We start from the raw sequence: 24716 nt of genomic DNA on the forward strand, positions 1-24716 counted from the left end.
ATCATAACAACAAAAATGTAAAATATATTTGAAACTGTAACAGTATAGTAAAATAATCAGAAAAAAAATTCAAACCTGTGCCAAGTCCAATCTTTACTTTGTGGTTTAGTACATTACGTACATCGAGTATTCCACTGCAAAGCCTTAAAAAAGAAGTACAGAGAAGATTTATATTAAGAATCTGAATGAGTCATACAGAAGTGTACTCCTGTCTGTGTGGTATTCAAAGAGCAAGGGGGAACCAGGCCAACACCCACCACACACTAGCTCGGGACACAATAAAAATCGTGACCAATGTCTCTTTGTGTTATATGTTATCCAGTTGTCATGCTACAAAAGATGCAAAAAGCAGAATTATTTATTATGAATCACTGGAATTAATTGTGAAATACCCAATATTTATTGGCAGTGCAATTTTGAAAGAGTGCATGAAATTTTAAGCACCATCTCCTAGTTTTACAAACAGACTATTTATTTGGTCTTCTGAAATTCTTGTTATAGGTGCACTTTATGACATAACAACATAGATAGATAGATAGATAGATAGATAGATAGATAGATAGATAGATAGATAGATAGATAGATAGATAGATAGATAGATACTTTATTAATATGAATATGAATGTGAATCTTTGAAAATAATGATGAAGGATCTTTGCTTATAGACATTTCAACCTAGTTATTCTTTGATTGCTTTGAATTTTTTTTTTTTTTGGATATTCTCAACGTTACTATCTTTATCATTTTAATTTTGTAGAAGGTATTAGAAAAAGAATTGAATCATACTAACTACTTCCATGCTTGATTGTAACAAAATATATTTTCAGAGCTCAAAGTTACATGTAGGATTATATAGCTAAATCATTTCTCTAGTAATTATTATTTTATTTACAGTAGCTATAATTTTTGTTTATTCTTAACCTTAAAAACTAATTTACTTTTTTAAGCACATCCTATATGTCATTAGAGCACCATCAGGTATACTATGATACAACATAATGACGCGGCTCTCCTGTCATACTAATATAGTAAAACTACAGGAGATGATCATGGGAAATACAGTAGAAGAGGACTGATGCAGGCTGATGGGTGGCAGGATGCAGGTGCAGTGGTCTACTGTATATGTGTCTTACTGCTCTCCTTTAGGTGATCTCAGACTAGCCTGACTTTTTAAGGGAGAATTGAGGTCCAGGATTGCATCTGGAAGCTAAGGGGTTAAGTGAACTTTATAATATTGTATGACAAGAAATTAAATGATGGGAGGAATAAAGGCTAAAGGAAGGAGAAAAGCAAGAGTGACTGAGCAGGACACTATATGAGGACCAGCCATGGTACCCAAAAGATACAGCTCAAGTACTAAGGCCTTTTAGTGTTCTCCTAGTTGTATACTGTAGTGTCCAATATCCTGTATTACTCTAAAGAAATAGAGCTGTTTTTCTTATATGCTTTGGCCACCTTAGCTTGATTTTTGACTGAAGTCAGGTCAAGAACACCCTATATTGTTCTCTTCTCTATTGCGTGCAGAGGGAGCATTTACAGAGTTCTAGTGAGGTAAGCTACTTGTCCTCAGTTTGGCTTTTCCTGCAGACTGGAGATGGACCCAAGATGGTCTATGACAACACTTCTGGTTTTGTCCAAAGCCTCTACCCCTTTCGTTCTGGGGACTATTTAAAGAACAATGACATCAAAAGTTGGCGTTCATTTGGCAACCTGCTTATGAAAATTACAGAGCTCTGATAAAGACACTTATTTTGAGAGCCACAGGGCACTGGCAAGCTTAAGCTGCCTTGGTCGTGAGATGTTCAAGATTTATCCTTGATTATTTTTTCTTAATTTTTGGTTTCATTAAATGAGGTATCTTCTTGTGTTTTCTCTTCTCTTTACTAGTTTCTATACAGTTCAACAGATAGATAGATAGATAGATAGATAGATAGATAGATAGATAGATAGATAGATAGATAGATAGATAGATAGATAGATAGATAGACAGTCCATATGGATATATTGTACCATGCTAAAGTCTTAGGTACTTTAGAAAGCTCACAAAAATATGTGACATAGACAGTTATTTTATGCCATCTGTATTAGTGTGTCAATAGAAAAGAGTGCATTTTAGATTTCCAAAAATCTTTGCTGCTAAAAGTGAATACAATAAAATATTTGGTTGTTCTCAAAGAAAGAAAATAACACAGTAATAGACCATTTTGTGGTTAAAAAGCGTGAGGTCGTTATAGGCATATATCCCAGTGCTTGATCAAGATGCTAATGATCAATGACATCATGTGTGGGCTGATGAAATAGAAATAGAAGCGTAGAGGGAACAAAGCTGCTGCGTAAGGGACAACCAGACTAAAAGAGTGAGGTTGCAGTAGATGTGGCTGTTTAACATGCAAACACTACACCATGGCAAAAGTGAGCATAGCGACAAGACACAAGGTGCTCCTCCTGTATCATCAAGGTATCTCCTAAGCAGAAATTTAATGGCAGAAAGGCGTTTTCAGAGTTCTGTCCAAGTTCTTCTGCAGATGCACAAACAAACAGACAAGGTTAACAATCAGCAATGCAGTAGCAGATCACAAAACCTTAGTGTGCCAAGTGAGGAATACACCTGGTGTACTTTCGTTTGAAATTGGAAGATGTCCAGCACTGCTGTCAACTTAGAACTAGCGGAAACCCATTGGGACCCTGCTCCACCCATTTACAGTGCAGAGAAGTTTTATTAGAAAGGAAGTGTTGTGACAAAATAGCCATTCCTCTGAGGTGTAAATAAAGACAAACCACTTGCCTGCATATTAAAATGCAAGGACTGGAAGTGCAGCCAAATGGCAGCAGATGCTCTGGACCAATAAGTAAAAATTTAAAATTGCTGGCTCTAACAGTTTGAAGGCATTCTGTCCACTAAAGAGCTGGAGAACAGCACATTGATGCATGCCTGCAATCAACAGTGAAGTATGGTGGAGGTTCTCACCAGAATTGGGGCTGAATTTCCTCCAACAAAGTTGGTGAGTTGATGAGTGCAGATAGATCCTTATTCATCATACATTACCATAGTCTGATTGGTCTCACATGCATTCTGTAGCATGACAATGACCCCAACACATGGGCAAAATCATAAAAACCTATCTGCTGTGAAGAGAGGAACAGGGAATCCTACAACAGATGGTCTCTCAACATCATGGAGCAAATCTAGGGTTACATGCAAAGCCTGAAGCAAACAAAATCTGTAGCAGATATGTGGCAAGTTCTCCAAGAGGCTTGAAGCACCCAGCCACATGAGCACCTTCAGAAACTGCAAGAGAAAGAACCTAAAAGAACTGGCAAAGGGTGGTCACTTCCAATACTGATTTTATTTTTTCTGTTTACTTTTCTGTGGACATTGTCACAGACGTGCGCATGGGAGGCAGCTAAAGGGCTTGAGTAAGGGCAATTCCGAATCAGACCAGGATGTGACAGAGTGCACTGACTCTTTTTCTCCCTTTCCTGCAGACCATTCAAGGAAGATCCACCTGGCCCTCTTGACGTCACTTCCGGGTCTGAGCCTATGGAAGGAGACCTTGCCAGCTCCAGCCCATGTGATGTCATGTCCGGGCTCGAGTCTATGGTTGAAGACCCTCACAAGCTTGATCCCTTTGACCTCATTTCCTGTCCTCCCCTTTAAAAGCCTCCACCTTTTCCCTATTTCTTCAGTTATGTTTTGGACTTGGTTTTGTGCAAAGCAGTGCTATCACTAATCAACAATTTACAGCGAGGAAACCAAATATATGGGTGGCTGCCCCAAACCTTGCTATGGCTCTTTGTGGAGTTTGTGACAACATATATATGATCATAAAAACTTCTCTTTTTTCTTGATTTCTGGTAAATCATTCTCGATCTTCTGAGCCAACCTTGAAGACTTCATGGTAAAAAAAAGATAGATTTCCAATACAGAAAAGGTGACAGAAAACCACTATTAGTAGGAATCAGACATGGTAGACAAAGATGTAAACTCTAAGTAGACTTTGAAATACTAAATGAAAAAGAAAGTCCTAAACTTAGAAAAATATATATAAAAACAAGTACTGACAGAAGCCAGTAAACAGAGACAGACAAGAAGAGGAAAAACAAATCAAATAAATCTTCGTTCAAAAAACAAAACCACATAAATACAAATGCTGACAAAACCAGGTTCAATAAAAGTAAAGAAAGTAAAATCTTGCAGACAATGTTTGAAATTTATGCATAAGCTACCTGATTTATTTTTGGCTACATACATCCTGATTTGCTGATTCTCATATCACTAAAGTAAATCAGACAAACATTGAACCCCTCTAGTAGTATATTGTCTACACTTATGTCTACAAGAACAGAATAAAAATCAGATTGTACACACTTCTACATTATGTTTCAACAGAATGTGAAATTGGGTTTTGCTTTGCTGCTGATACTGTGTTATTTGTGTAGAATATCACTTTTTGTTTACAAAATCAGCTCTGTTAGAGTTTCAGAATATCTTAGTTTTCTGCAGGGATAATTTTTGAAAACACTCTTTAAGCTGGCAACAATCTTCTGAATCTGACTACAGTATTTATTAGGATTATGTTAGGAAAATTACATTTTAAATAGTGTACATTTTTAAAATAAACCTCTAAATTTAACTAATGTTCTTATCCTTTCAAGTCCCTTCAAGTTATCCATTATCAGTTATACTTATAAAAGTAACACATACTGTATTTACCAGGTATATCTCTATTTTGTACTATAGTTATGTATTTTTCTGTGTACACCATCCAATTTCATTCTAACAACTTGAAAGGTATAACATACAAACAGTTATGTATCCCAGAGTGGTTATTAACCTAATGCATCCAAAATATCAACAGATGGGCAAAATGCTAATTTATTGTATCGTATTATTCATTTTGCTTAGTGGTGTGAAGTAAATACCTTTGCTAAAGTTGATTTATTAGCAGTATTCTTCTTGTTTTAGGCCATTCTTGAAAAATGCGTTTAATGTCTACTTCTTTAGACTGATATAGTAAATGCTTCAAAATTCAATTTTAAAAGTCCAGACATTCAATGCTCTTCTTGTTACTGAGACTTTCAAAGTTTTTGTGGTTCTAAATATAATTAAAAATGAACAATCTCATCTCTCCAAAATGCTATTGAGGGTCACAAGAGCCTGGACACTGCCTTGGCAGGATTCATTTCTGTATGGGGCATCAGTCTGTTACAGGATTCAAAATGGATTCTAAACTCTTTTAGAGTTCATTGATAAGCTCCATGCTAAACATTCTTGCATGCATCATTAAATCCACTTCCAAAATCCAAAATGGGAGCAGGAACTTTGAAGGGACACCAGTCCTTTGCAGGGTGTAACCAACCACACTTACTCACACTGGGCCAGTATATTGTCAGCAATAACCTTAGAAAACACAAGAGGAAAACCACAATAATACCTAGAGAAAAGAAACACGAGAAAAGGTGTAGACTTTCCAGTTTAAACAAAATTAAACAGATTTCTCAATATATATGGCAATTTGACATTCTGAAGTCTGCTTGATCAAATTCAGGGTTACAAGGTACCAGGGTCTATAATTGCTAGAACTGAGCATAAGACAGGAAACAGTTCTGAAAAGGATACCAGTCCATAGTAAGGACCACTCACATATACACTTACAAGTTGGTCAATTTGGAATCAAAAGTCAACTTACCTACAGAAATTTGGGGGATGTGGGATAAAAATCAGCAAGCAACAACTAGACAACAACCACATGTGAGATTTAAACCCAGGACAGTGGATCTGTGCTGCACTGTTTATAATGCAAATGGCATGTGCGGACTGATACCCATTAATTATAAACATTAGTAGCAAACTGATTATTTGCTACAAATACCTTGGATTTAGCACTTAATTTCAAATGAATCATTTACTCATACCACTAATTAAATAATCGCTGAGCATAGAAGGAAAACTGGAGCAAATGACATTAGAGCATTAGAATAAGAAAGGTAAAGCACATATCAAAGATGAACACAGAATCCATTAATTATACTCACGAAATATTAGAATTTGGACAGTGAGAAACTGCAGACCCTTTTGAACAGAATATTTCCAGTTCTTTATTACTAAGATAACATCCATGAGCCATCACAGTCTGTTAAAAAAAGTTAAAACCCCTCATGAAATACATTTTACAGAATTCAATATATAAGTCATTCAAAATTATTTTCATTTTTATCATGCTACAGTTTTGACTAATTTATATTTAGGAATCATCCGTCAGTACTTTTGACTTAATTAGTTAAGAACTGTTTTTATATTAGTTGTTGATTAAACCTGGTAAAGACATAAATTGAACAAACAGTAATAGAAGTCAGAATTGATCTAAACGTAATGGTCAAGATCATTATTCAGTTACTAATAGGTAGCATGACCACAGAAAGACCAAAAGACTCATGACCTTAGCAGTTAAAAAATTCATTTTAGTAACTTTTTAAGTATTTATGAAATTTTAATATATTGTAATGAATGTGATCACTTGTGTGTCCTTACTGGGGCTAAATTCCAGAGGTTATAAAAAGGCACAGAACCTCTTGCTGGAGATCCAAAGTCTTGTCTGATCTCTCCCTAGAGATAAGAAAACTACTCCCTTGTAAAATACGTATAAATAAATCCTGGCAAGGCTCTAAAGACATTTCAATAAACTCAATCCACAGACATTCAATTTCATTCTAACAACTTGAAACGTATAACATACAAACAGTTATGTATCCCAGAGTGGTTATTAACCTAATGCATCCAAAATATCAACAGATGGACATTTAAGAATCTATGAGCTACAGCTCTGGGTCACTTGTTCCAAGTGTCTATGATTCTCAATGGAAAAAAATTAAATGGATTCAGAAAGTATTCAAACCACCTTGACTTTTTTCGCATATTGTTATGTGCAAAAAATCATTTACATTTTTTTCCCCACTTCAAGCAACACCCAGAATGTCCAAGTGAAAACAGGATTATAGAAATGTCTGCAAGCTTATTAAAAGTAAAGCACTGAAATATCTTATCAACATACGTTTCCAGGTCCTCTACTAAGAGATGAAGCACTTTCAACAGCTATTACAGCCTGGAGTCTTCTTGGGTATGACATGACAAGCTTCGCACACCTGGATTTGGGGATTATCTGCCATCTTTCTCTGCAGGTCATCTCAAGCTGTGTCAGGTTGGATAGATACTGTTTTCAGGGCTCTCCAGAGATGTTTGATTGGTTTCATGTCCAGGTTCTGATTTGGTAACTTAAGGACACTCTCACAGTTGTCCCTAAGCCACTGCTGTGTTGTTTTTGGTTTGAGCCTAGGGTCATTGTCCTGCTGGAAAGTAAACCTCAGGTCCAGTCTCTGAGGTCCAGAGCACTCTTGAGCAGGTTTTTATTCAGGAAATCTCCACATTTTGCACTGTTCACCTTTTCCTCAACCCTGTCTAATCTCCCAGTCCCTGCCGCTAAAGGACAACCCCACAGCTACAACCATACTTCAGCATTAGAATTGTATTGCACAGGTGATGACCAGTGTCTGGTTTCCACAAGACATGACGTTAATCTTAGTTTCATTGGACCAGAGAATCTTTTTTTTTTACAGTCTGAGAATCCTTTTATGTGTCTTTTTGCAAATTCCAAGAAGACTTCCAAGTACATCTTTTACTGAGGAGAAGTTTCTATCTGGCAACTCTTCCTAAAGCCCAGATCAGTGGAGTGTTGCTACAAGGATTGTCCTTCTGGAAGTTTCTCCAGTCTCCACACAGGTTCTCTTACCATGAACCCTCCCACATGACTGCTCAGTTTGGCCAGGGTTAGGGTCATAGTTGTCCCCAACTTCTTCCATTTAAGAATTTTGAAGGCAACTGTGCACTTGGGAACGTTCAATGCTGCATAAACTTTTGCCTCAATATAATCCAGTCTCTAACTTATAAAGACAGGTGTGTTCCTTTTCTAATCAATCCAATCAACTGAAGTCCATAGTTGGACTTCAAACAAGGTGTAGAAACATGTCAATGATGACCAAGAGAATGGCAAGCACCTAAGCCAAATTTCAAGTATCAATCTAATGTGTTTTTTTTACCACAGCTAGATGCTTTTAGTGCAGAGGAATTGGATTAACCTCTGACACTATCAGAAATACTTGACGTTATAAACTCAAGTGGGAAAGCACAAGGTCCTTTTATTAAAAAAAATCAATAAGGTTAGCTCCCCTTTTATAAGCAACATTTATAGAATCCAGAGACAATAAAATTCTACCTCAAACTTTTCGCCAAGCATTAATTACTGTTTTTCCTAAGAAAAATAAGGACATATTATAATGTGCATCATACAGACCAATCTCACTTCTGTATAATGATGTTAAGATACTCAAGTTCTAGCTAGAAGGAAGGAGAAAGTGCTCCCTTCGATAATATCACAAGACCAAACCAGATTATATTAAACATAGACACTTAGCTTCCAATCTTCGATGCCTATTTAATGTAATATATTCACCCATAAAGTCTAACACTCCAGAGATCTTATTATATAGATAGATAGATAGATAGATAGATAGATAGATAGATAGATAGATATTTTATTAATCCCCAAGGGGAAATTCACATACTCCAGTAGCAGCATACTGACAAAAACAATATTAATTAAAGAGTGATAAAAAAGCAGTGCAAGTTAAAAAATGCAAGGTGGAGAGTGTGAGGCAGGTATAACAGTCAATAAGCTTGTGTACTGTTAACATTTACCCCCCTGGGTAAAGTCGCATAGTGTGGGAGAGGAACGATCTTCTCAGTCTGTCAGTGGAGCAGGACAGTGACAGCAGTCTGTCGCTGAAGCTGCTCCTCTGGCTGGAGATGATACTGTTTAGTGGATGCAGTGGGTTCTCCATGATTGACAGGAGCCTGCTCAGTGCCCGTTGGTCCGTCACAGATGTCAAACTGTCCAGCTCCATGCCTACAATAGAGCCTGCCTTCCTCACCAATTTGTCCAGGCTTGAGGTGTCCCTCTTCTTTATGCTGCCTCCCCAGCACACCACCGCATAGAAGAGGGCGCGTGCTACAACCGACTGATAGAAAATCTGCATCTTATTGCAGATGTTGAAAAACGCCAGCCTTCTAAGGAAGTATAGTCGGCTCTGTCCTCTCTTGCACCGAGCATCAGTATTGGCAGAGAATTATCTTTGGATGCAGGAAAAAGCATTTGATATGCTTGAATGGGACTACCTATTCACCACATTGCATAAATTTGGGTTTGGCCAGAACAAATGTGCATGGATCAAACTACTGTATACCAGTCCAAAAGCTTCAGCTTGTATTAACACTATCTCAGACTACTTTAAATTAGAACACAGTGCTAGACAAGGATATCCCCTGTCACCACTGCTGTTTGCAATCGCCGTTGAACCATTGTCTATTCACTTTCAAAATGCATCAGAGATAAAGGGGATTTTCAAAGATGGGCTTGAACAGAAAATATCACTATATGCAGATGATAGAGTACTGTATATACAGTATATCAAATCCACAAAATTCTGTGCCTGCAGCCTTAACTGCACTAGTAGAATTTTAAAAGATATCTGGACTCAAAATTAATTTGAAAAAAGTGCTTTTTCCAGTGAATTCTTGAGCAAACAATATTTGATTGGACACCTTCGCTTTTATCATTGCAGATCAATTTAAATACATAGAGGTAAATATCACAAGAAAGTATAAAGCTCTTTTTCAACAAAATTTTGCTGTCTGCTTGGAAAGATGTAAACAAGACGTGCATAGATGGTCTACCCTCCATCTTACATTAGCAGGAAACTTAACGCTATCAAGATGAATATCCTCCCCAAGCTTCTGTTGCTATTTCAAAGCATCCCCATATACATTAACAAATCATTTTTTTAAAATTAGATTCAATCATAACTTCATTTATTTGGAATTTGAAATATCCATGCATCCAAAGGGCAACTCTATAATTACCTAAATCAGAAGGTGCTAGGATCGACCTAATTTTCAATTTTATTACTGGGTGGCAAATGTACAAGCCATAAAAACCTGCACATTGACAAAAATAGATGAACACACATTAGCTTGGTCTGCAATATAAATTAACTCCTGCAATACTTCTTTATATTCCTTCCTTTGTACACCAGTAAATACAAGGTATCGTCAATATACTAAAGTGAATTAGTGAAGTGTACTTCATTCACTCAGAATATGGAACCAATATAGGAAGCACTTCAAATTAGAGAATATTTTATCTGTGGCACCTCTATATGGTAACCACCTTTTTCCACCCTCTCAAACTTACAGAGTTTTTAATGTTTGGAAAACAAGTCAAGTTAAGTCAAGTTGGGGAGCATGCACCGGTACAGTGCGTTGCCACACCCACTACACGACAAAACAACTTGGGATCCTGGTTTACAACCCCCCAGGCAGACACACGGTCCAGTCCCACCCTCCGGAAATGACCATCTATCTGTCGCAGCCAGGTGTTACGTGGGCGGCACCTTTGCCTAGTCCAGCCACTTGGGTCCCCAACAATGAGAATCTTACAAGCCGGATCACCCTCGGGGAAACGCACACATGGCCGTAGTCCCATAACTGACGCTCCCTCACAATGCAGGTAATGTGCCTCATTCAGGACTCCAGGAGCATTATTAGTAAAGTTAGATCTCCCTTTTGCATCTTGATTTTTATAGTGACCTTCTTTATTTACTCTGTTTTACAAATTAAGCTAACCAGTCTGCAGTCATCAGGTTCACACAATCTGTTTTTTGATTTAGTAGTTTTCACAGTCCAGCTCAGAGAATAAACATATATAACAGAAATTAAAAATTTTCTCTATACATTTAATGCTGTTTTAGAGTTGCAGACGTTATGTAGCCTAAAGGCTAATAAACTAATTTTGCTGTTTGCTGTTCAATCCAGCCATTTTATTGTATTTTACAAACTAGAGGGCACATTTCTTGTCATTTATTTTTATATGTTTTGTTTGCGGATGACCTCCCTTTGTTTCCTGGGATCCATCATGGAGTGTGCCATATATGACCATGTGCCACCGGTTTAATGTCAAGGCATGGTCAGTGTATAAATGAACCAGAAAGAACAGTTAAATTGTCAGTGCTTCTAATTTCATTGGAGAAGGCAGATCCTGTCCTTTTTGAAGAATATTTTCTAGTGATGGCTATGCTTTTCATCGCAACTTTTCTTTGTATTTTTGACATAGCTTATTGTTTACCAAACCTGTTTAAGATAATTTCTTTTTCATTTTTTTTCAGTACTGTAGTGTTTAAGTACTCAATTAGAAGATACTGTAGTTTAAAAAGGCAGCTGCCCTTGGTGACTGCTTAGAGTCTGGGAGATGAAGCAAGTTCTGCTCTACGTAGTTCTGTAGCTTAGCTGGCTACTTTCAGCTTATTAGAACTGTCTGCACCACATACTTTTTTCTTCATTTTGTTTCCATTACTGACTCAGTGGCAGCAACTCTTTATTTTTTTTATTTTTTCATGTTCTTAATGCTCATAAGAGCTGCAACAAGTGTTTCTTTCAGCAAATGTAATTAGCTTCTGAAGGCCACCAAAATTCAATGTGAGGAAAAGCAAAGGTCACACGGCCAGACGTCAGTGTATTTCATAAGGTGGAGGACACATAACTTCAACTCAAGGGACATGCCAGAGGTAGAACCAGTCATGACATACATGACTTTTCCTTGTGTATTTGTCTGAATGGGGTTTCACGGTTAGCAAGTAAACAGGAAAGAGAAACAACACAGCTGTTGTTAAGTAAAATAGACAAGTCTGACACAGAGCAGCTGCTGCTTCAGTTGAAGAAAGGTCAGCTGTGTAGACCGGAAGAAACAACACAGCTGCCTCCTGGTTGTGAGTCGACAATCCGTACAGACAAATCAAGGACAAAATCATCTGGGAAGTTAAATAGCTACAGACGTACAAGCCTGCTACCACATCATTCGTGAGTAACAGCACAAAATCTAACAGCTAAAAGACTGCTTAATAATAACAAAATCAACCCTTAGTAGGCATTAGACAGCTGGCTTAGAAATATATACAGTAACCTCTGTTTAGCACGATAAGGAGCTGTCACTCAACATTATATAAAATTAATGAAAATATTAGTATTTTATCAGATTTGGAAGCAGCTTTATCAATTGAGTATGTCATGTTATTTCAAGAATACTGACTTTAGTACTGAGAATGCCTTCTGCTTTATTTCTCTTGTTTCCAATCCCTATATATTAATGAGAAAATGTAAGTACACCCCATGGAAATTGTTGACTTTTTCAATATATCTGAACATGTTAACAGTGCCCACAGATATAGGTGATATGTGGAGGATGATTTAGGAGCACACATTGATACAGTCCATTGCCGCACACACCACACAACAAACCAACTCAGGATCCAGATTCGGACCCGATTGCAGCCATGCAACGGGTGGTGATATACCAGAATAAAAACACAAGCAAAATTTGCCATTTTTCAATCATTTATTTAACAAAAAATATCGATACCCCCATTAAAAATTCTTTCACTTGCAAGATGCTTGTGGGTTTTCTTGCATGTACTTCCTGTTTTCTTGCACCACCACCACCACATGTAAATGGGATTCAAATCAGGGCTTTGACTAGGTCAGACCATAGCCCTCCATATCTTCTTCATGAGCCATTCCTGGGTGGATTTGCTAGCATGCTTTGGATTAGTAAGTGCTGAACTCCAGTTCAACTTCAACTTTCAGACAGAAGGCCTCGCATTCTCGTGAATCTTGCTTTGATATGATGCAGGATTCATAGTCGACTCAAAGATTGCAAGCTGCCGGCAGGCTGTGTGGCAGTAAACTAAACCAAACCGTAAAATTACCACCACCATGCTTCAAAGCTGGTATGAGGTTCTTGTCCTGAAATGCTGTCTTCAGTTTGTGCCAAACATGTGTGCTGTTACTATGGCCAAACAATTCTATCTTTGATTCATCTGTCCAGAGCACACTGTCACAGAAGGCATGGTCTTTGCCTGTATGTTCAATGGCTAACAGTAGTCTTATTCTAAAGTTCTTTTTGGACAGCAAAGGGTTTTTTCCTGACATATCTCACATGCAAGTCAAATTTGTGCAATCTCTTTCTGATTATAGATGTATGCACTTTGACACCAACATTGGTGAGAGTAACCTGGACAGTTTATCAGTCATTTGAATTATATGCCACTTGTATATGATTTTTTCTTTCAATGGAATGATTGATTTCAAATAATTTGGTGATCTTTTAAAATCCCTTCCCAGACTCATAGGCATCTAGAAATGTCTCTCTGTGTGCCTTAAAGATTGTTTATTCAACAAAAAATATGCCCATATGCAGAAGACATGCAGAACAATTAAAGTACGCATTTAATGGGGAACAGTCACATTTGTCTATCTTTTAATAGCGACAAGCACTCTTTCATGTGGGCGCATTGAAAAAAAAATACAGCATTGTTCCATCAGCTCAATATTAGAGCAGTGACATCAAGTGGTCCAATTTTTCTCTGGTGAATTATAAGAAGACGGCCATATCATTTCCTGCTGTGATTTTTTCAAAGCAACCACATGAAAGAATACTTTTTGCTATTAAAAAAGAGAAAAATGTGACTGTTCCCCTTTAATGCTTCCATATCAGTGCAAAAAGTATTTACAGCCTTTTGATGCATATCAACCATTCTACAACAAAGTCTGGACAATTAAGAAGTACATCATGTCATTTTTGGCAAAAGCCAAACACAGTGCATCATCACAAGAATCTCATACCAAGCATCCAGCGTGTTAGCAAAGGAATGATAATTTAGGGTAGGTTTTTATAACCACAGGACCCGAACACTTTCTAATTATTTAATCCTCCGTGAAATACTCTTTTTTTCCTGAGTATTCTATATGTATATGTGAGATTATCTGTCTGACCACTAAAGATTGACTAGAATTCTGCAGTGCAACAGGGCAATAATATTAGGCTAGCTGAAAGACTGAAAAAGCAAAGAAACAAAGTTTTGCAATGGGCAAGTCAACCCCATTGATATGCTATGACAAAATGAAAGCTCTCAAGCATCAATGAACTCAATTGGGGTTTTAAGGAGAAATGAGAGATATATAAACCCATACAGAAAACAAGTACTTCAAGTTATTGCTGCTAAAGGCAATTCTACAAGCTACTTAAACACTGTGTGTACTGACTGACAGCCTGATCTTCTTACATTCTACTTTGCTTGATAGTGAAGCAATGTGTCACTTTCAGGGGGCGCCCCAGCAGCCCAAACCTGACACAAGAAGACACCAGGCACAAGTTTTGCACTACACACATTTATTATAGTGGGGAAGCACAATTGTTCCCCTCTGTAACATAGTACACGAAAGCACCAACAAGACACAAAGCAACACAATACTTTCTCTTTGCCTCCATTCCTCTTCTGGAAAGCTTCGTCCACCTCTTCTCGACTCTGGCTCACAGAATAGAGGCAGCTGGCTCCTTTTATTCAGGTACCCGGAAATACTACCGGTGCCCCAACCGCGTGGTCCAGAAGCACTTCCAGGTAAGGAGGAAGCTCAACAAAGTAGACTCCACAACTCCTGCATCATCCCCTAGCGGCATCCTCGAAACGCCAACTCCCAGGAAGCCCTATGGGAATTCATGGCGCTGTAGTAACCCAGGGGACACTGCCACCTAGTGATCCAGGGGAGATAATGCACTGTGCACGCTCTCTCCCCCAGTTCTTCCACTATAAGCGCATCCCACCTGTGGCAAATTTTAAAACTATGGGATTTTTCATAATAAAATTTTGGGCCTGTGTAAACAATATATTAAACATCTATTAGGAATCAATTTATTCACCAAGTTTCTTAAATATAAACTGCTCAAAAAAATTAAAGGAACACTTTGAAAACACATCAGATCTCAATGGGAAAAAGAAATCCTCCTGGATATCTATACTGATATAGACTGGGTAATGTGTTAGGAACGAAAGGATGCCACATCGTTTGATGGAAATGAAAATGATCAACCTACAGAGCCCTGAATTCAAAGACGCCCCAAAAATCAGAGTGAAAAAATTATGTGGCAGGCTAGTCCATTTTGCCAAAATTTAATTGCAGCAACTCAAAATTGTACGCAGCACTTTGTATGGCCCCTGTGTTCTTGTATACATGCCTAACAACATCGGTGCATGCTTCTAATGAGATGACAGATGGTGTTTTGGGGGATCTCCTTCCAGATCTGGACCAGGGCATCACTGAGCTCCTGGACAGTCTGAGGTGCAACCTGGTGGCATTGGATGGACCAAAACATAATGTCCCAGAGGTGTTCTATTGGATTTAGGTCAGGAAAGTGTGGTGGCCAGTCAATGGTATCAATTCCTTCATCCTCCAGGAACTGCCTGCATACTCTCACCACATGAGGCCAGGAATTGTCGTGCACCAGGAGCCACTGTACCAGCACAGGGTCTGACAATGGGTCCAAGGATTTCATCCTGATACCTAATGGCAGCCAAGGTGCCTTTGTCAAGCCTGTAGCGGTCTGTGTGACCCTCCATGGATATGCCTCCCCAGACAATCATTAACCCACCACCAAAGTGCTCATGCTGAATGATGTTACAGGCAGCATAATGTTCTCCATGGCTTCTCCAGACCCTTTGACTTCTGTCACGTGCTCAGGGTGAACCTGCTCTCATCTGTAAAAAGCACAGGGCACCAGTGGTGCATCTGCCAATTCTGGTATTCTATGGCGAATGCCAATCGAGCTGCATGCTGCTGGGCAGTGAGCTCAGGGTCCATTAGAGGACATGGGGCCCTTGGGTCACCCTCATGAAGTCTTTCTGGTTGTTTGGTCAGAGACATTCACACCAGTGGCCTGCTGGAGGTCATTTTGTAGGGCTCTGGCAGTGCTCATCCTGTTCCTCCTTGCCCAAAGGAGCAGATACTGGTCCTGCTGATGGGTTATGGACCTTCTATGGCCCTCTCCAGCTCTCCTAGAGTAACTGCTTGTCTCCTAGAATCTCCTCCATGCCCTTGAGACTGTGCAGGGAGACACAGCAATGACACATATTGATGTGCCATCCTGGAGAAGTTGGACTACCTGTGCAACCTCTGTAGGGTCCAGGTATCGCCTCATGCTACCAGTAGTGACACTGACTGTAGCCAAATGCAAAACTAGTGAAGAAACAGTCAGAAAAGATGAGGAGGGAAAAATGTCAGTGGCCTCCACCTGTTAAATCATTACTGTTTTGGGGGTCATCTCATTGTTGCCCCTCTGGTGCATCTGTTGTTAATTTCATTAACACCACAGCAGCTGAAACTGATTAACAACCCCCTCTGCTACTTAACTGACCAGATTAATATCCCTTAAGTTTAATTGACTTTATGCTATACTCTGATTAAAAAGTGTTCCTTTAATTCTTTTGAGCAGTATATTAGATTCAGTACATACTTTCCTAAATCTCTTGAAACTGATAGCTTACTATTCAAGATAGGGAACCATGTATGCATACCACTCATCTAACATAGTCAGTGCCAAAATCAGTGCTTCCTGGAATGATTTTATGTTTCTGAAACAATAATTTCAGCTTTGTACAGAAGCTACACAGGTGTTATAATCTACACCACTTATAGCTATTATTGTTATTAATAAAATTACCAGTGGTAGTCAGTCATTGTGAAATATGAGGTGTTCATTCATACTTTGCATCCTATAGATCAGTGGTTCTCAACCTGTGGTGCGGAGCGCAAAGTAACAAAAAGGGGGACGCGAAGAAAGAAAGAAAGAAAACAAGAATCAAAAATATGAAAAAAACATCTGTTGAAACCAAATCAAATTAACTTAAACTACATTCTGATACTAGAACAATAAATAATAGAGTTAGATAAATGTCAATAAAAGTTAAGTAGGTATAATAAAATATGCATCTACATTTCAGAAAAATGTTAGGGGGGTGCGATTAAAACTGTTATGAAAACTTGGGTCACAAATACTTAAAGGCTGAGAAACGCTGCTATAGATTTAACCATCAGGATATAAAATAAAAGGTATAAATGGACACAAGTTTATTAATGAAATAGCAGAGATTTTTGGAACATTACATGAGGGTATCTAGATGAAGCCAATGTCAAAAACAATAAAAGTCAAGAGAGTGTGAATTATTTTTAAAGGAAATTTCTAAATTACATAAAACTAGATTCAAAAACAGAATATTATTTTCTCTAAGTTTTTCCATTATTTTACATGCACATTCAGACACTACATTGTCTGCACAGATGTCCTATAAACATGGGCACCACAATGTCACTGAACCGTGCCTAGTAACAACCACAGAATCATGACATTCATGTGCATGGAATAGCAGTGCCAAAGCGAAAAATACAAAATGGAGGTGTCCAAGAAAAAATATTCCTATAAAATGGCAGAGACAATGAAGTTACAGTGATAACAGTAAAATAAAAAACAAAAGATAAAACAAATATGATGGAGTACCATAAATACTCACGTTTAAGTTCTCCCACGGATAGGTCAGGGCTTACCGTATAATATCCAGTATTTTATAATGTCGGTCGTATAAGTCGAATGCGGAAAACTCACGATATTGATCTAAGAGATTACGATATGCTAACACCCACCTGAGAGAGTAACCGCAGAGCACACTGCCTTTTATTTTCTATGTATTGTGTCTCCGTAACCTCACGATAACACCTGAACTATTCTGAAGCAATGTTTGCACTGTTTTGTGTTTTTTGTATCTCACACCCTCATACACTCTTATCATAAGAGCATCCCTTATCTACGATAGAGCGTTCGATCAGAAGAAAATATGAAGCTGGTTTTAAATTAAAAGTCATTGAAGTGGTGAAGGAAATTGGTAATTGCGCTGCTGCAACAAAATTCTATGTGTCTGAGAAACTGGTGTGAGATTGGAGGAAGCAAGAAGATGTAAAAAAAACAAATTACATGTCTGAATTTTGAACAGGTGTATAAGTCGGGGTCTGATTTTATGATCGATTTTTACGCGAGTATATACGGTACTCATAACACTCATTATTAATTCTCAAAATCAGAAATGTTTTCAATTTTGTCTTCACATACTGGACAATAAGCTGTTGCTGATGGCACTAACCAAATAATTAGAGTAACACAATAAACTTGGGGAAAGGAGAAATTTAATTAAATTAATATAAAATATATAAATTGATAAAATTCAACTTAATTAGGCACACACTTTAGGATCATTGGACTGATTTTGGGCCAAGTTACATCTTTCACAAAAATTGCCTCAATTTTAAACCGGTCTTAAACAGTTATATTCCCAGATTATCTTGTAAAATGAGATGTATAGTCATTAATTTTATCCTTCTTGATTTACTCACATAAACCAGTCTGAGCCATTTCAATTATAAATCATAAATGTTAAACATGTTCAATACCTATAGCTACAAATCCTGTAGTATAGGGGGGCATCAATTGCTTTGCATGCAATGCATCTCAGCATCACTTGTGAGAGACTGATTGCCAATGAGAGGAACCCATGCTGCAAGATGTGCAAGCTATGCTGACCCTGCCTTCCAGATATAGATTCATCCACTTTTTTTTAAGTTCTTTTCCATTTTTCATTACAAAATAATGCACAAAAATATTGTAGCAAGTTGGGTTTTTTTGCATGAAATTCCAAGTTCAAAGAGTTGGGACTCTACAAATCATAAATATAAATCAATTAATATGCAATGTTCTTTGTGGACATAATCCTAGTGTGTGTGTTCCATTGAAGGATGACAAAAATTTGGTGAAATCTGTTAAGTGTGAGCTCTCTCTGATTTTCCTGACCAGGTATTTTGACCAGGAGGGAGTGTGGTCCCTTACCCAGACAGGAGGCCATAAGGGAGGGAATTGGATGGATTGGTGTTCCGCTTGGGTAGGTTGCGGGTACAAGTCGTGGCCAAGAAGACATATTGGAAGGACAGGGAAAGACTGTCCTTGTAGCCATGTAGTACACCTGTATACCAGGTGGCAGCATCCCTCAGGTTGAGCTCCCATTTGTACATGCATGAGGCACCTTGGGAATTGTAGTCCTGATGGACAGCCCTGTTGAGGTACAAAGCTGCTGCAAGAGGGAGCTGTGGGGAGAGGACTCACATATTTTAAGGTGGTTCTGTCTAACCCAGACATGCTTCCAGGGTGTAATCAAGTGGCACCGGAAGTGCTTCTGGGTTCTGGTATAAAACAAGCCACTTGATTTCATCCTGGTGAGTTGGAGTCAGGAGGCAGAGGACAGTGTACAGGAGAATTAATTTGGGGGTTGTGATTGTGAATACTTGTTTTGAAGAAAGGACCTGAAAAAGGTATCTGTTAGGGTTAGGGTTCACTTTATTTGAATCACAGGCTGTGCAATGTGGACTTGTGTCTGGAGTCTAGGGCAATGGATTGTCCCCTGTTGGTCATAGTATAATCTGAAAAATCTTCAGGTCTGTACCAGGAGTAATTAGAATTTAAGAAAAAAATAACAATAGTAATTAATGTTCTGACCAAATAACCAATAAATTATTAAAATAAAAAGTCTTGCAAATAAGAAAGTGTTTTAATAAAGAAAACACTGAAATGAATTGTGCAGGTTAATAACAGAAGTTATGACATTTCTTACTTTCCTATACTTACTGACCTTGCTTGTTAGAAGGTTGTGTTTATCATACACTTCTGTGTAACAGCCACACTCAGGAAACATGTTTTTCACAATGTTTAACTCATCCTTGTTTTCGCTTATATGACTCTAGAAGAGATGAAAGTGAAAATAGTACTATATGAATTAAACATAAGGACACTGTGTTAGAATGGTCACTCTGATACTAACTTGGGTCAGGCTTATAATACACATAATACCAAATAATAATTCTTTAGTAAAAAAATGTAAATGTTCCATATCTGTGCATTACAAAAGAAGTTTTATATTATGACAATCAAACACAAGTTTCAGTAAAATAAAACTATAAGATTTGAAGAAGTCCTAGAACCAATGCAATATATCACAAAACTGGCACTAGCATCCCCACCCTCACACACACAGCACCATATTATTATGTTATTTTCTGTTGTTCAGTTGTAACAAATATGATCTATTCCCAATATTTAAATAATAAACTTTGCCCTTTACAAATTTTATTCAAACACATTTTGTGAAAAGCATACCATAAAGAAATGTTTTTGTTGTTAAAAAAAATAAAGTGATTACATAGACAAGTTCTAAAATATTTTCTTAATGTAAGAAAATTGCTGTAGCTCTTATTAATACATTATTAAATAAAATCAAAAGGTTTGGTTTAGGTATAGATATATTTCAAAAGATAAAATTGCTTTCAAAAGTAGTAAGTTATACTATAAGTTGCATTACCTATTGGAATTTTTTAGACAAATCTGTAGAATTAGTAGGAAACTGAAGGTTGGATGGTCCATCATCATGATGTACTACTGTAACATATGCTGGAAAATGTCTTATATAGTGACCTGCCTGTTAGTGTACCTGAATGTGAAGATCATTCTCCTTCGCAATATGACCAAGGTCATTCAACAGCTGAGTGGAGCAGCATGGAGCAAACCGTGGAGTTACGATTGGTTTCACCAGAGTATACTGAAAAACAGAGACTTAGACATTCTTGCTCAGTCGTACATTAGAATTATTTGCTTTCCTATTGATTATTATAGTTTGGCACATACAACACAAATCATTCAATATATATTGACATGCAAAAACATTAAAGTCACAAAAATAATACACTGCAGGTTATAATAAAAATGTCTGTTAAAAAGCTAAAATTCCAACTCTATCTTTTATATTATTACACGAAACATAACATTGGCTAATCCATTGCATTTTGTATAATTCAGAGAATCTTCATATTCTGAATGCTAAATGTGTATCATGTAAATATATACAAACACTATACAGTTACTTGAATTTGGGGATTTCAGATGCAAAATGGCAGTCAAGGTGACAATATTATCTCTATAATCCTCCTGTTTGATTACTCAGTCAACCAAATAATCAGAGATTAATTAGTTTTAATCTGGTCTATTTGCTCATTGAAATCACTTTTTTTTAGAAAAGATGCATCATGGATTAAACACATACTTGTGGAAATAACATGTATTGTCTTCATAGACAGTTGTCAGGGACACTTCAAGTGACATTTATAATAATAATTATTATTGTGATTTGTGATTTGACTTTTTTATCCTTAGTTTTGTGATGTTATCCATCATACTGTCATTTTGTTAGGCAGCCACCATCATTTTGTTTTGTAGTTGGCATTGACACTGCTGTGTTGTTTCCTGAATTTAGTCTATTGCTAGTCACAAGAGAGGTAATCACTCCAGAACTATATGATATGGTGAAGCACTTTCATGTCTAAAACTTTTTTTCAAAAAGAAAAGAGTGTCTCGTGGGCCTTGGGAATCAAAGTAATATACCTGAGATAGTTGCTGTAATGGGGGTAAATCTTATTTCTTTTTATTTGTGTATTTTTATGAGTCATAAGAGTGACAATTGTTTTTTCAAAAGACAAAGAATTCTGGGAAGTATGCAAGTAAGATGGATGGAAAATATGTAAATCCATCCATTATCCAACCCACTATAACCTAACTACAGGGTCATGGAGGCAATCCCAGCCAACACAGGGTGCAAGACTGGAAACAAACCCCAGGCAGGGCGCCAGCCCACCGCAGTGTAAATGTTAAAGCAAATACTAAAAAGATTGTAATTCTTATGTCTATGTGTATGCTTAAGCTTAGGTAAACTAACCAGTGTGTATATGATTTTAAGAAGTTGGGAAATAGGCTTTTGGGACTTTGTAGTAGATAGATAGATAGATAGATAGATAGATAGATAGATAGATAGATACTTTAATAATCCCCAAGGGGAAATTCACATACTCCAGCAGCAGCATACTGATAAAAAAAATATTAATTAAAGAGTAATAAAAATGCAGTGCAATTTAAAAAATGCAAGGTGAAGAGTGCAAGGCAGGTATAATAGTCAATAATCTTGTGTAGTTTTAATGTTTAACCCCCCGGGTGGAATTGAAGAGTCGCATAGTGTGGGGGTGGAACGATCTCCTCAGTCTGTCAGTGGAGCAGGACAGTGACAGCAGTCTGTCGCTGAAGCTTCTTCTCTGTCTGGAGATGACACTGTTCAGTGGATGCAGTGGATTTTCCATTATTGACAGGAGCCTGCTCAGTGCCCGTTGCTCCGCCACAGATGTCAAACTGTCCAGCTCCGTGCCTACAAAAGAGCCTGCCTTCCTCACCAGTTTGTCCAGGCATGAGGCGTCCATATTCTTTATGCTGCCTCCCCAGCACACCACCGCGTAGAAGAGGATGCTCACCACAACCGTCTGATAGAACATCTGCAGCATCTTATTGCAGATGTTGAAGGACGCCAACCTTCTAAGGAAGTGTAGTCAGCTCTGTCCTCTCTTGCACAGAGCATCAGTATTGGCAGTCCAGTCCAGTTTATCATCCAGCTGCACTCCCAGGTATTTATAGGTCTGTATCCTCTGCACACAGTCACCTCTGATAATCACAGGGTCTGTGAGGGGCCTGGGCCTCCTAAAATCCATCACCAGCTCCTTGGTTTTGCTGGTGTTCAGTTGTAGGTGGTTTCAGTCACCATTTAACAAAGTCCTTGATTAGGTTTCTATATACTCCTCTTGCCCACTCCTGATGCAGTCCACGATGACAGTGTTGTCAGCCAACTTTTGCATGTGGCAGGACTCCGAGTTGTGTTGGAAGTCCAATGTATATACAGTAGGCTAAACAGGACCAGAGAAAGCACAGTCCCCTGCGACGCTCCTGTGCTGTTGACCACAATGTCAGACCTGCAGTTCCCGAGACGCACATACTGAGGTCTGTCTGTATGGTATGAATCTACTCCATCTCTGTCAGCTTGTCTCCAAGGAGCAGAGGTTGGATGGTGTTAAAGGTGCTAGAGAAGTCCAGAAACATAATTCTTACTGCACCATTGCCTCTGTCCAAGTGGGAGAGGGATCGGTGTAGCATGTAGATGATGGCATCCTCCGCTCCCACCTTCTCCTGGTATGTGAACTGCTGAGGGTCGAGGGCATGGCGGACCTGTGGCCTCAGGTGGTGAAGCAGTAGCCGCGCACGTCAACAGGTTTCTCAGAGTTGGCTAAAATAACTTAACTGACAAAAAATCAGAAAATGATCAGTTCTCTGACTTAAGGCTGATTTAATTAAATCGTGCATAATCCGCTACCAAGGTGCTGGATATAAGAAGGGTTTTGAACATACTTGATGACACTCAGTTTTGATACATAGGAGATGACACACAGCTTTTGATACAAGAGATGTGAGAAACAGTGTTTAGTATGAGACAGAGATGAAATAGGACATATGTGAGACAGAGACAGTTTTGAAGATGCAGTGATGAATCATGCTGTCCGATGATGAAAGTACAGTGCCTCCTAGAAAATGAAAACGCTCCCCAACAGAGAGGAGGGTAAAGTCTGCACAATAGCATGTACTCCTAAAGAACACCTTTAGAAGAAGAAGGGCCTCTCAATTTACATGGACATCTCCCGTTTTACTGAGGTGAGGCTTGTTGTATGGATATTGATTTGAATCATTCAGGTTGTATGTTTTCTATTATTTTGACTTCTAGCATTTGATACGCCCAGTTTCTCTGCAAAAACACAAGTTTAAAATGAAAGAAAGTTTGAGTATTATATCACTGATACTGCTGTCTTTACTGACATCAACAATTCTTCCTCAAATGATGAGTTTTAATATAGTAAGCTGTATTCGTTCAGGTTAAATTCATTTCGATGTAGTGATCTGGGAGCAGGCTGTGTTCTGTACCCTGGTAATAGCAGCTATTGTAGACTCTGTTATTGTATTTCTTGCAAACTGTTAAGGAAAGCCAGTCCTGGCTAGGCATATTTGTTCAAAATTCTTTAAAAGGTAACGATCTGGTAGCAGCCTGTGTTTTATAACCCAGCAAGATTTGAAGGATATAAACTTCTGGCCTTTGCTATATTTCAAGGTAGTCCTCTCAAAAGCAGTGATCCAGAAGCTGAAGGATAAATGTAACCCGGCAGGAGCTGAAGAATATAGGCTTCTGGCCTTTGTTGAGGTATTTAAGAGTTTTAATGTGGATTTCAGAAGGAAGTATTGCAAGGTGTACATGTGAGCAAGATTAATAATTTAGGCATTTCCAGGATTAACTTGTCACCATTAAAAATGAACTCTTGGTGGTTAAAGTTCCTTTTGTAAACTTTTTCACTATAAAGCAGTGTAACTGAAGAGCTTTTATGTAACAAAAATGTTATTTGATTTGGCAGGTATCAAGAATGATAGTTTTCCAGTAATTTTGGATTTTCAGTTAATCAGTTTTCATTTGAACTTTAATACTGTAGTTAGAGATTGTGTAATGAACAATTTAAAATGTGAAAGAAAAGTGACAGATCAAGAAATTAACAATCAGACTTCTAAATACTGTGATAAACAGAAAATAATAACAATGGGTTAAATAGACCATAGAAATATATAAAGACAAAAGACTGACAGAACTCGTGTCATAAATAGACTTGGCATACAATAAGTGCGTGGAGGTTTGTGCTTGAGTGTGCTCTACATGAAATAGACTGGTATCTCATCCATCGTTTTATCCAGTGCTGTCAGGATAGAATCCACATCCTTAAA

At 37.9% G+C, this 24716-nt stretch overlaps 1 protein-coding gene across 1 annotated transcript in view; it reads right to left on the reverse strand.

Annotated features, from left to right (window-relative positions):
- Positions 1-24716, reverse strand: part of gda (guanine deaminase) — a 120701-nt gene that overhangs the window by 20969 nt on the left and 75016 nt on the right. The window contains exons 7-10 of the mRNA XM_039750727.1: positions 20521-20628; positions 19666-19773; positions 6037-6134; positions 76-143 (exon numbers count right to left, since the gene is read on the reverse strand). Of these exons, the coding sequence (XP_039606661.1) occupies positions 76-143; positions 6037-6134; positions 19666-19773; positions 20521-20628 (382 nt within the window). The remainder of the gene's footprint in view (positions 1-75; positions 144-6036; positions 6135-19665; positions 19774-20520; positions 20629-24716) is intronic.

This window comes from Polypterus senegalus, chromosome 4 (assembly GCF_016835505.1).
Source record: "Polypterus senegalus isolate Bchr_013 chromosome 4, ASM1683550v1, whole genome shotgun sequence".
In the NCBI taxonomy this organism is placed as follows: Eukaryota; Metazoa; Chordata; class Cladistia; order Polypteriformes; family Polypteridae; genus Polypterus; species Polypterus senegalus.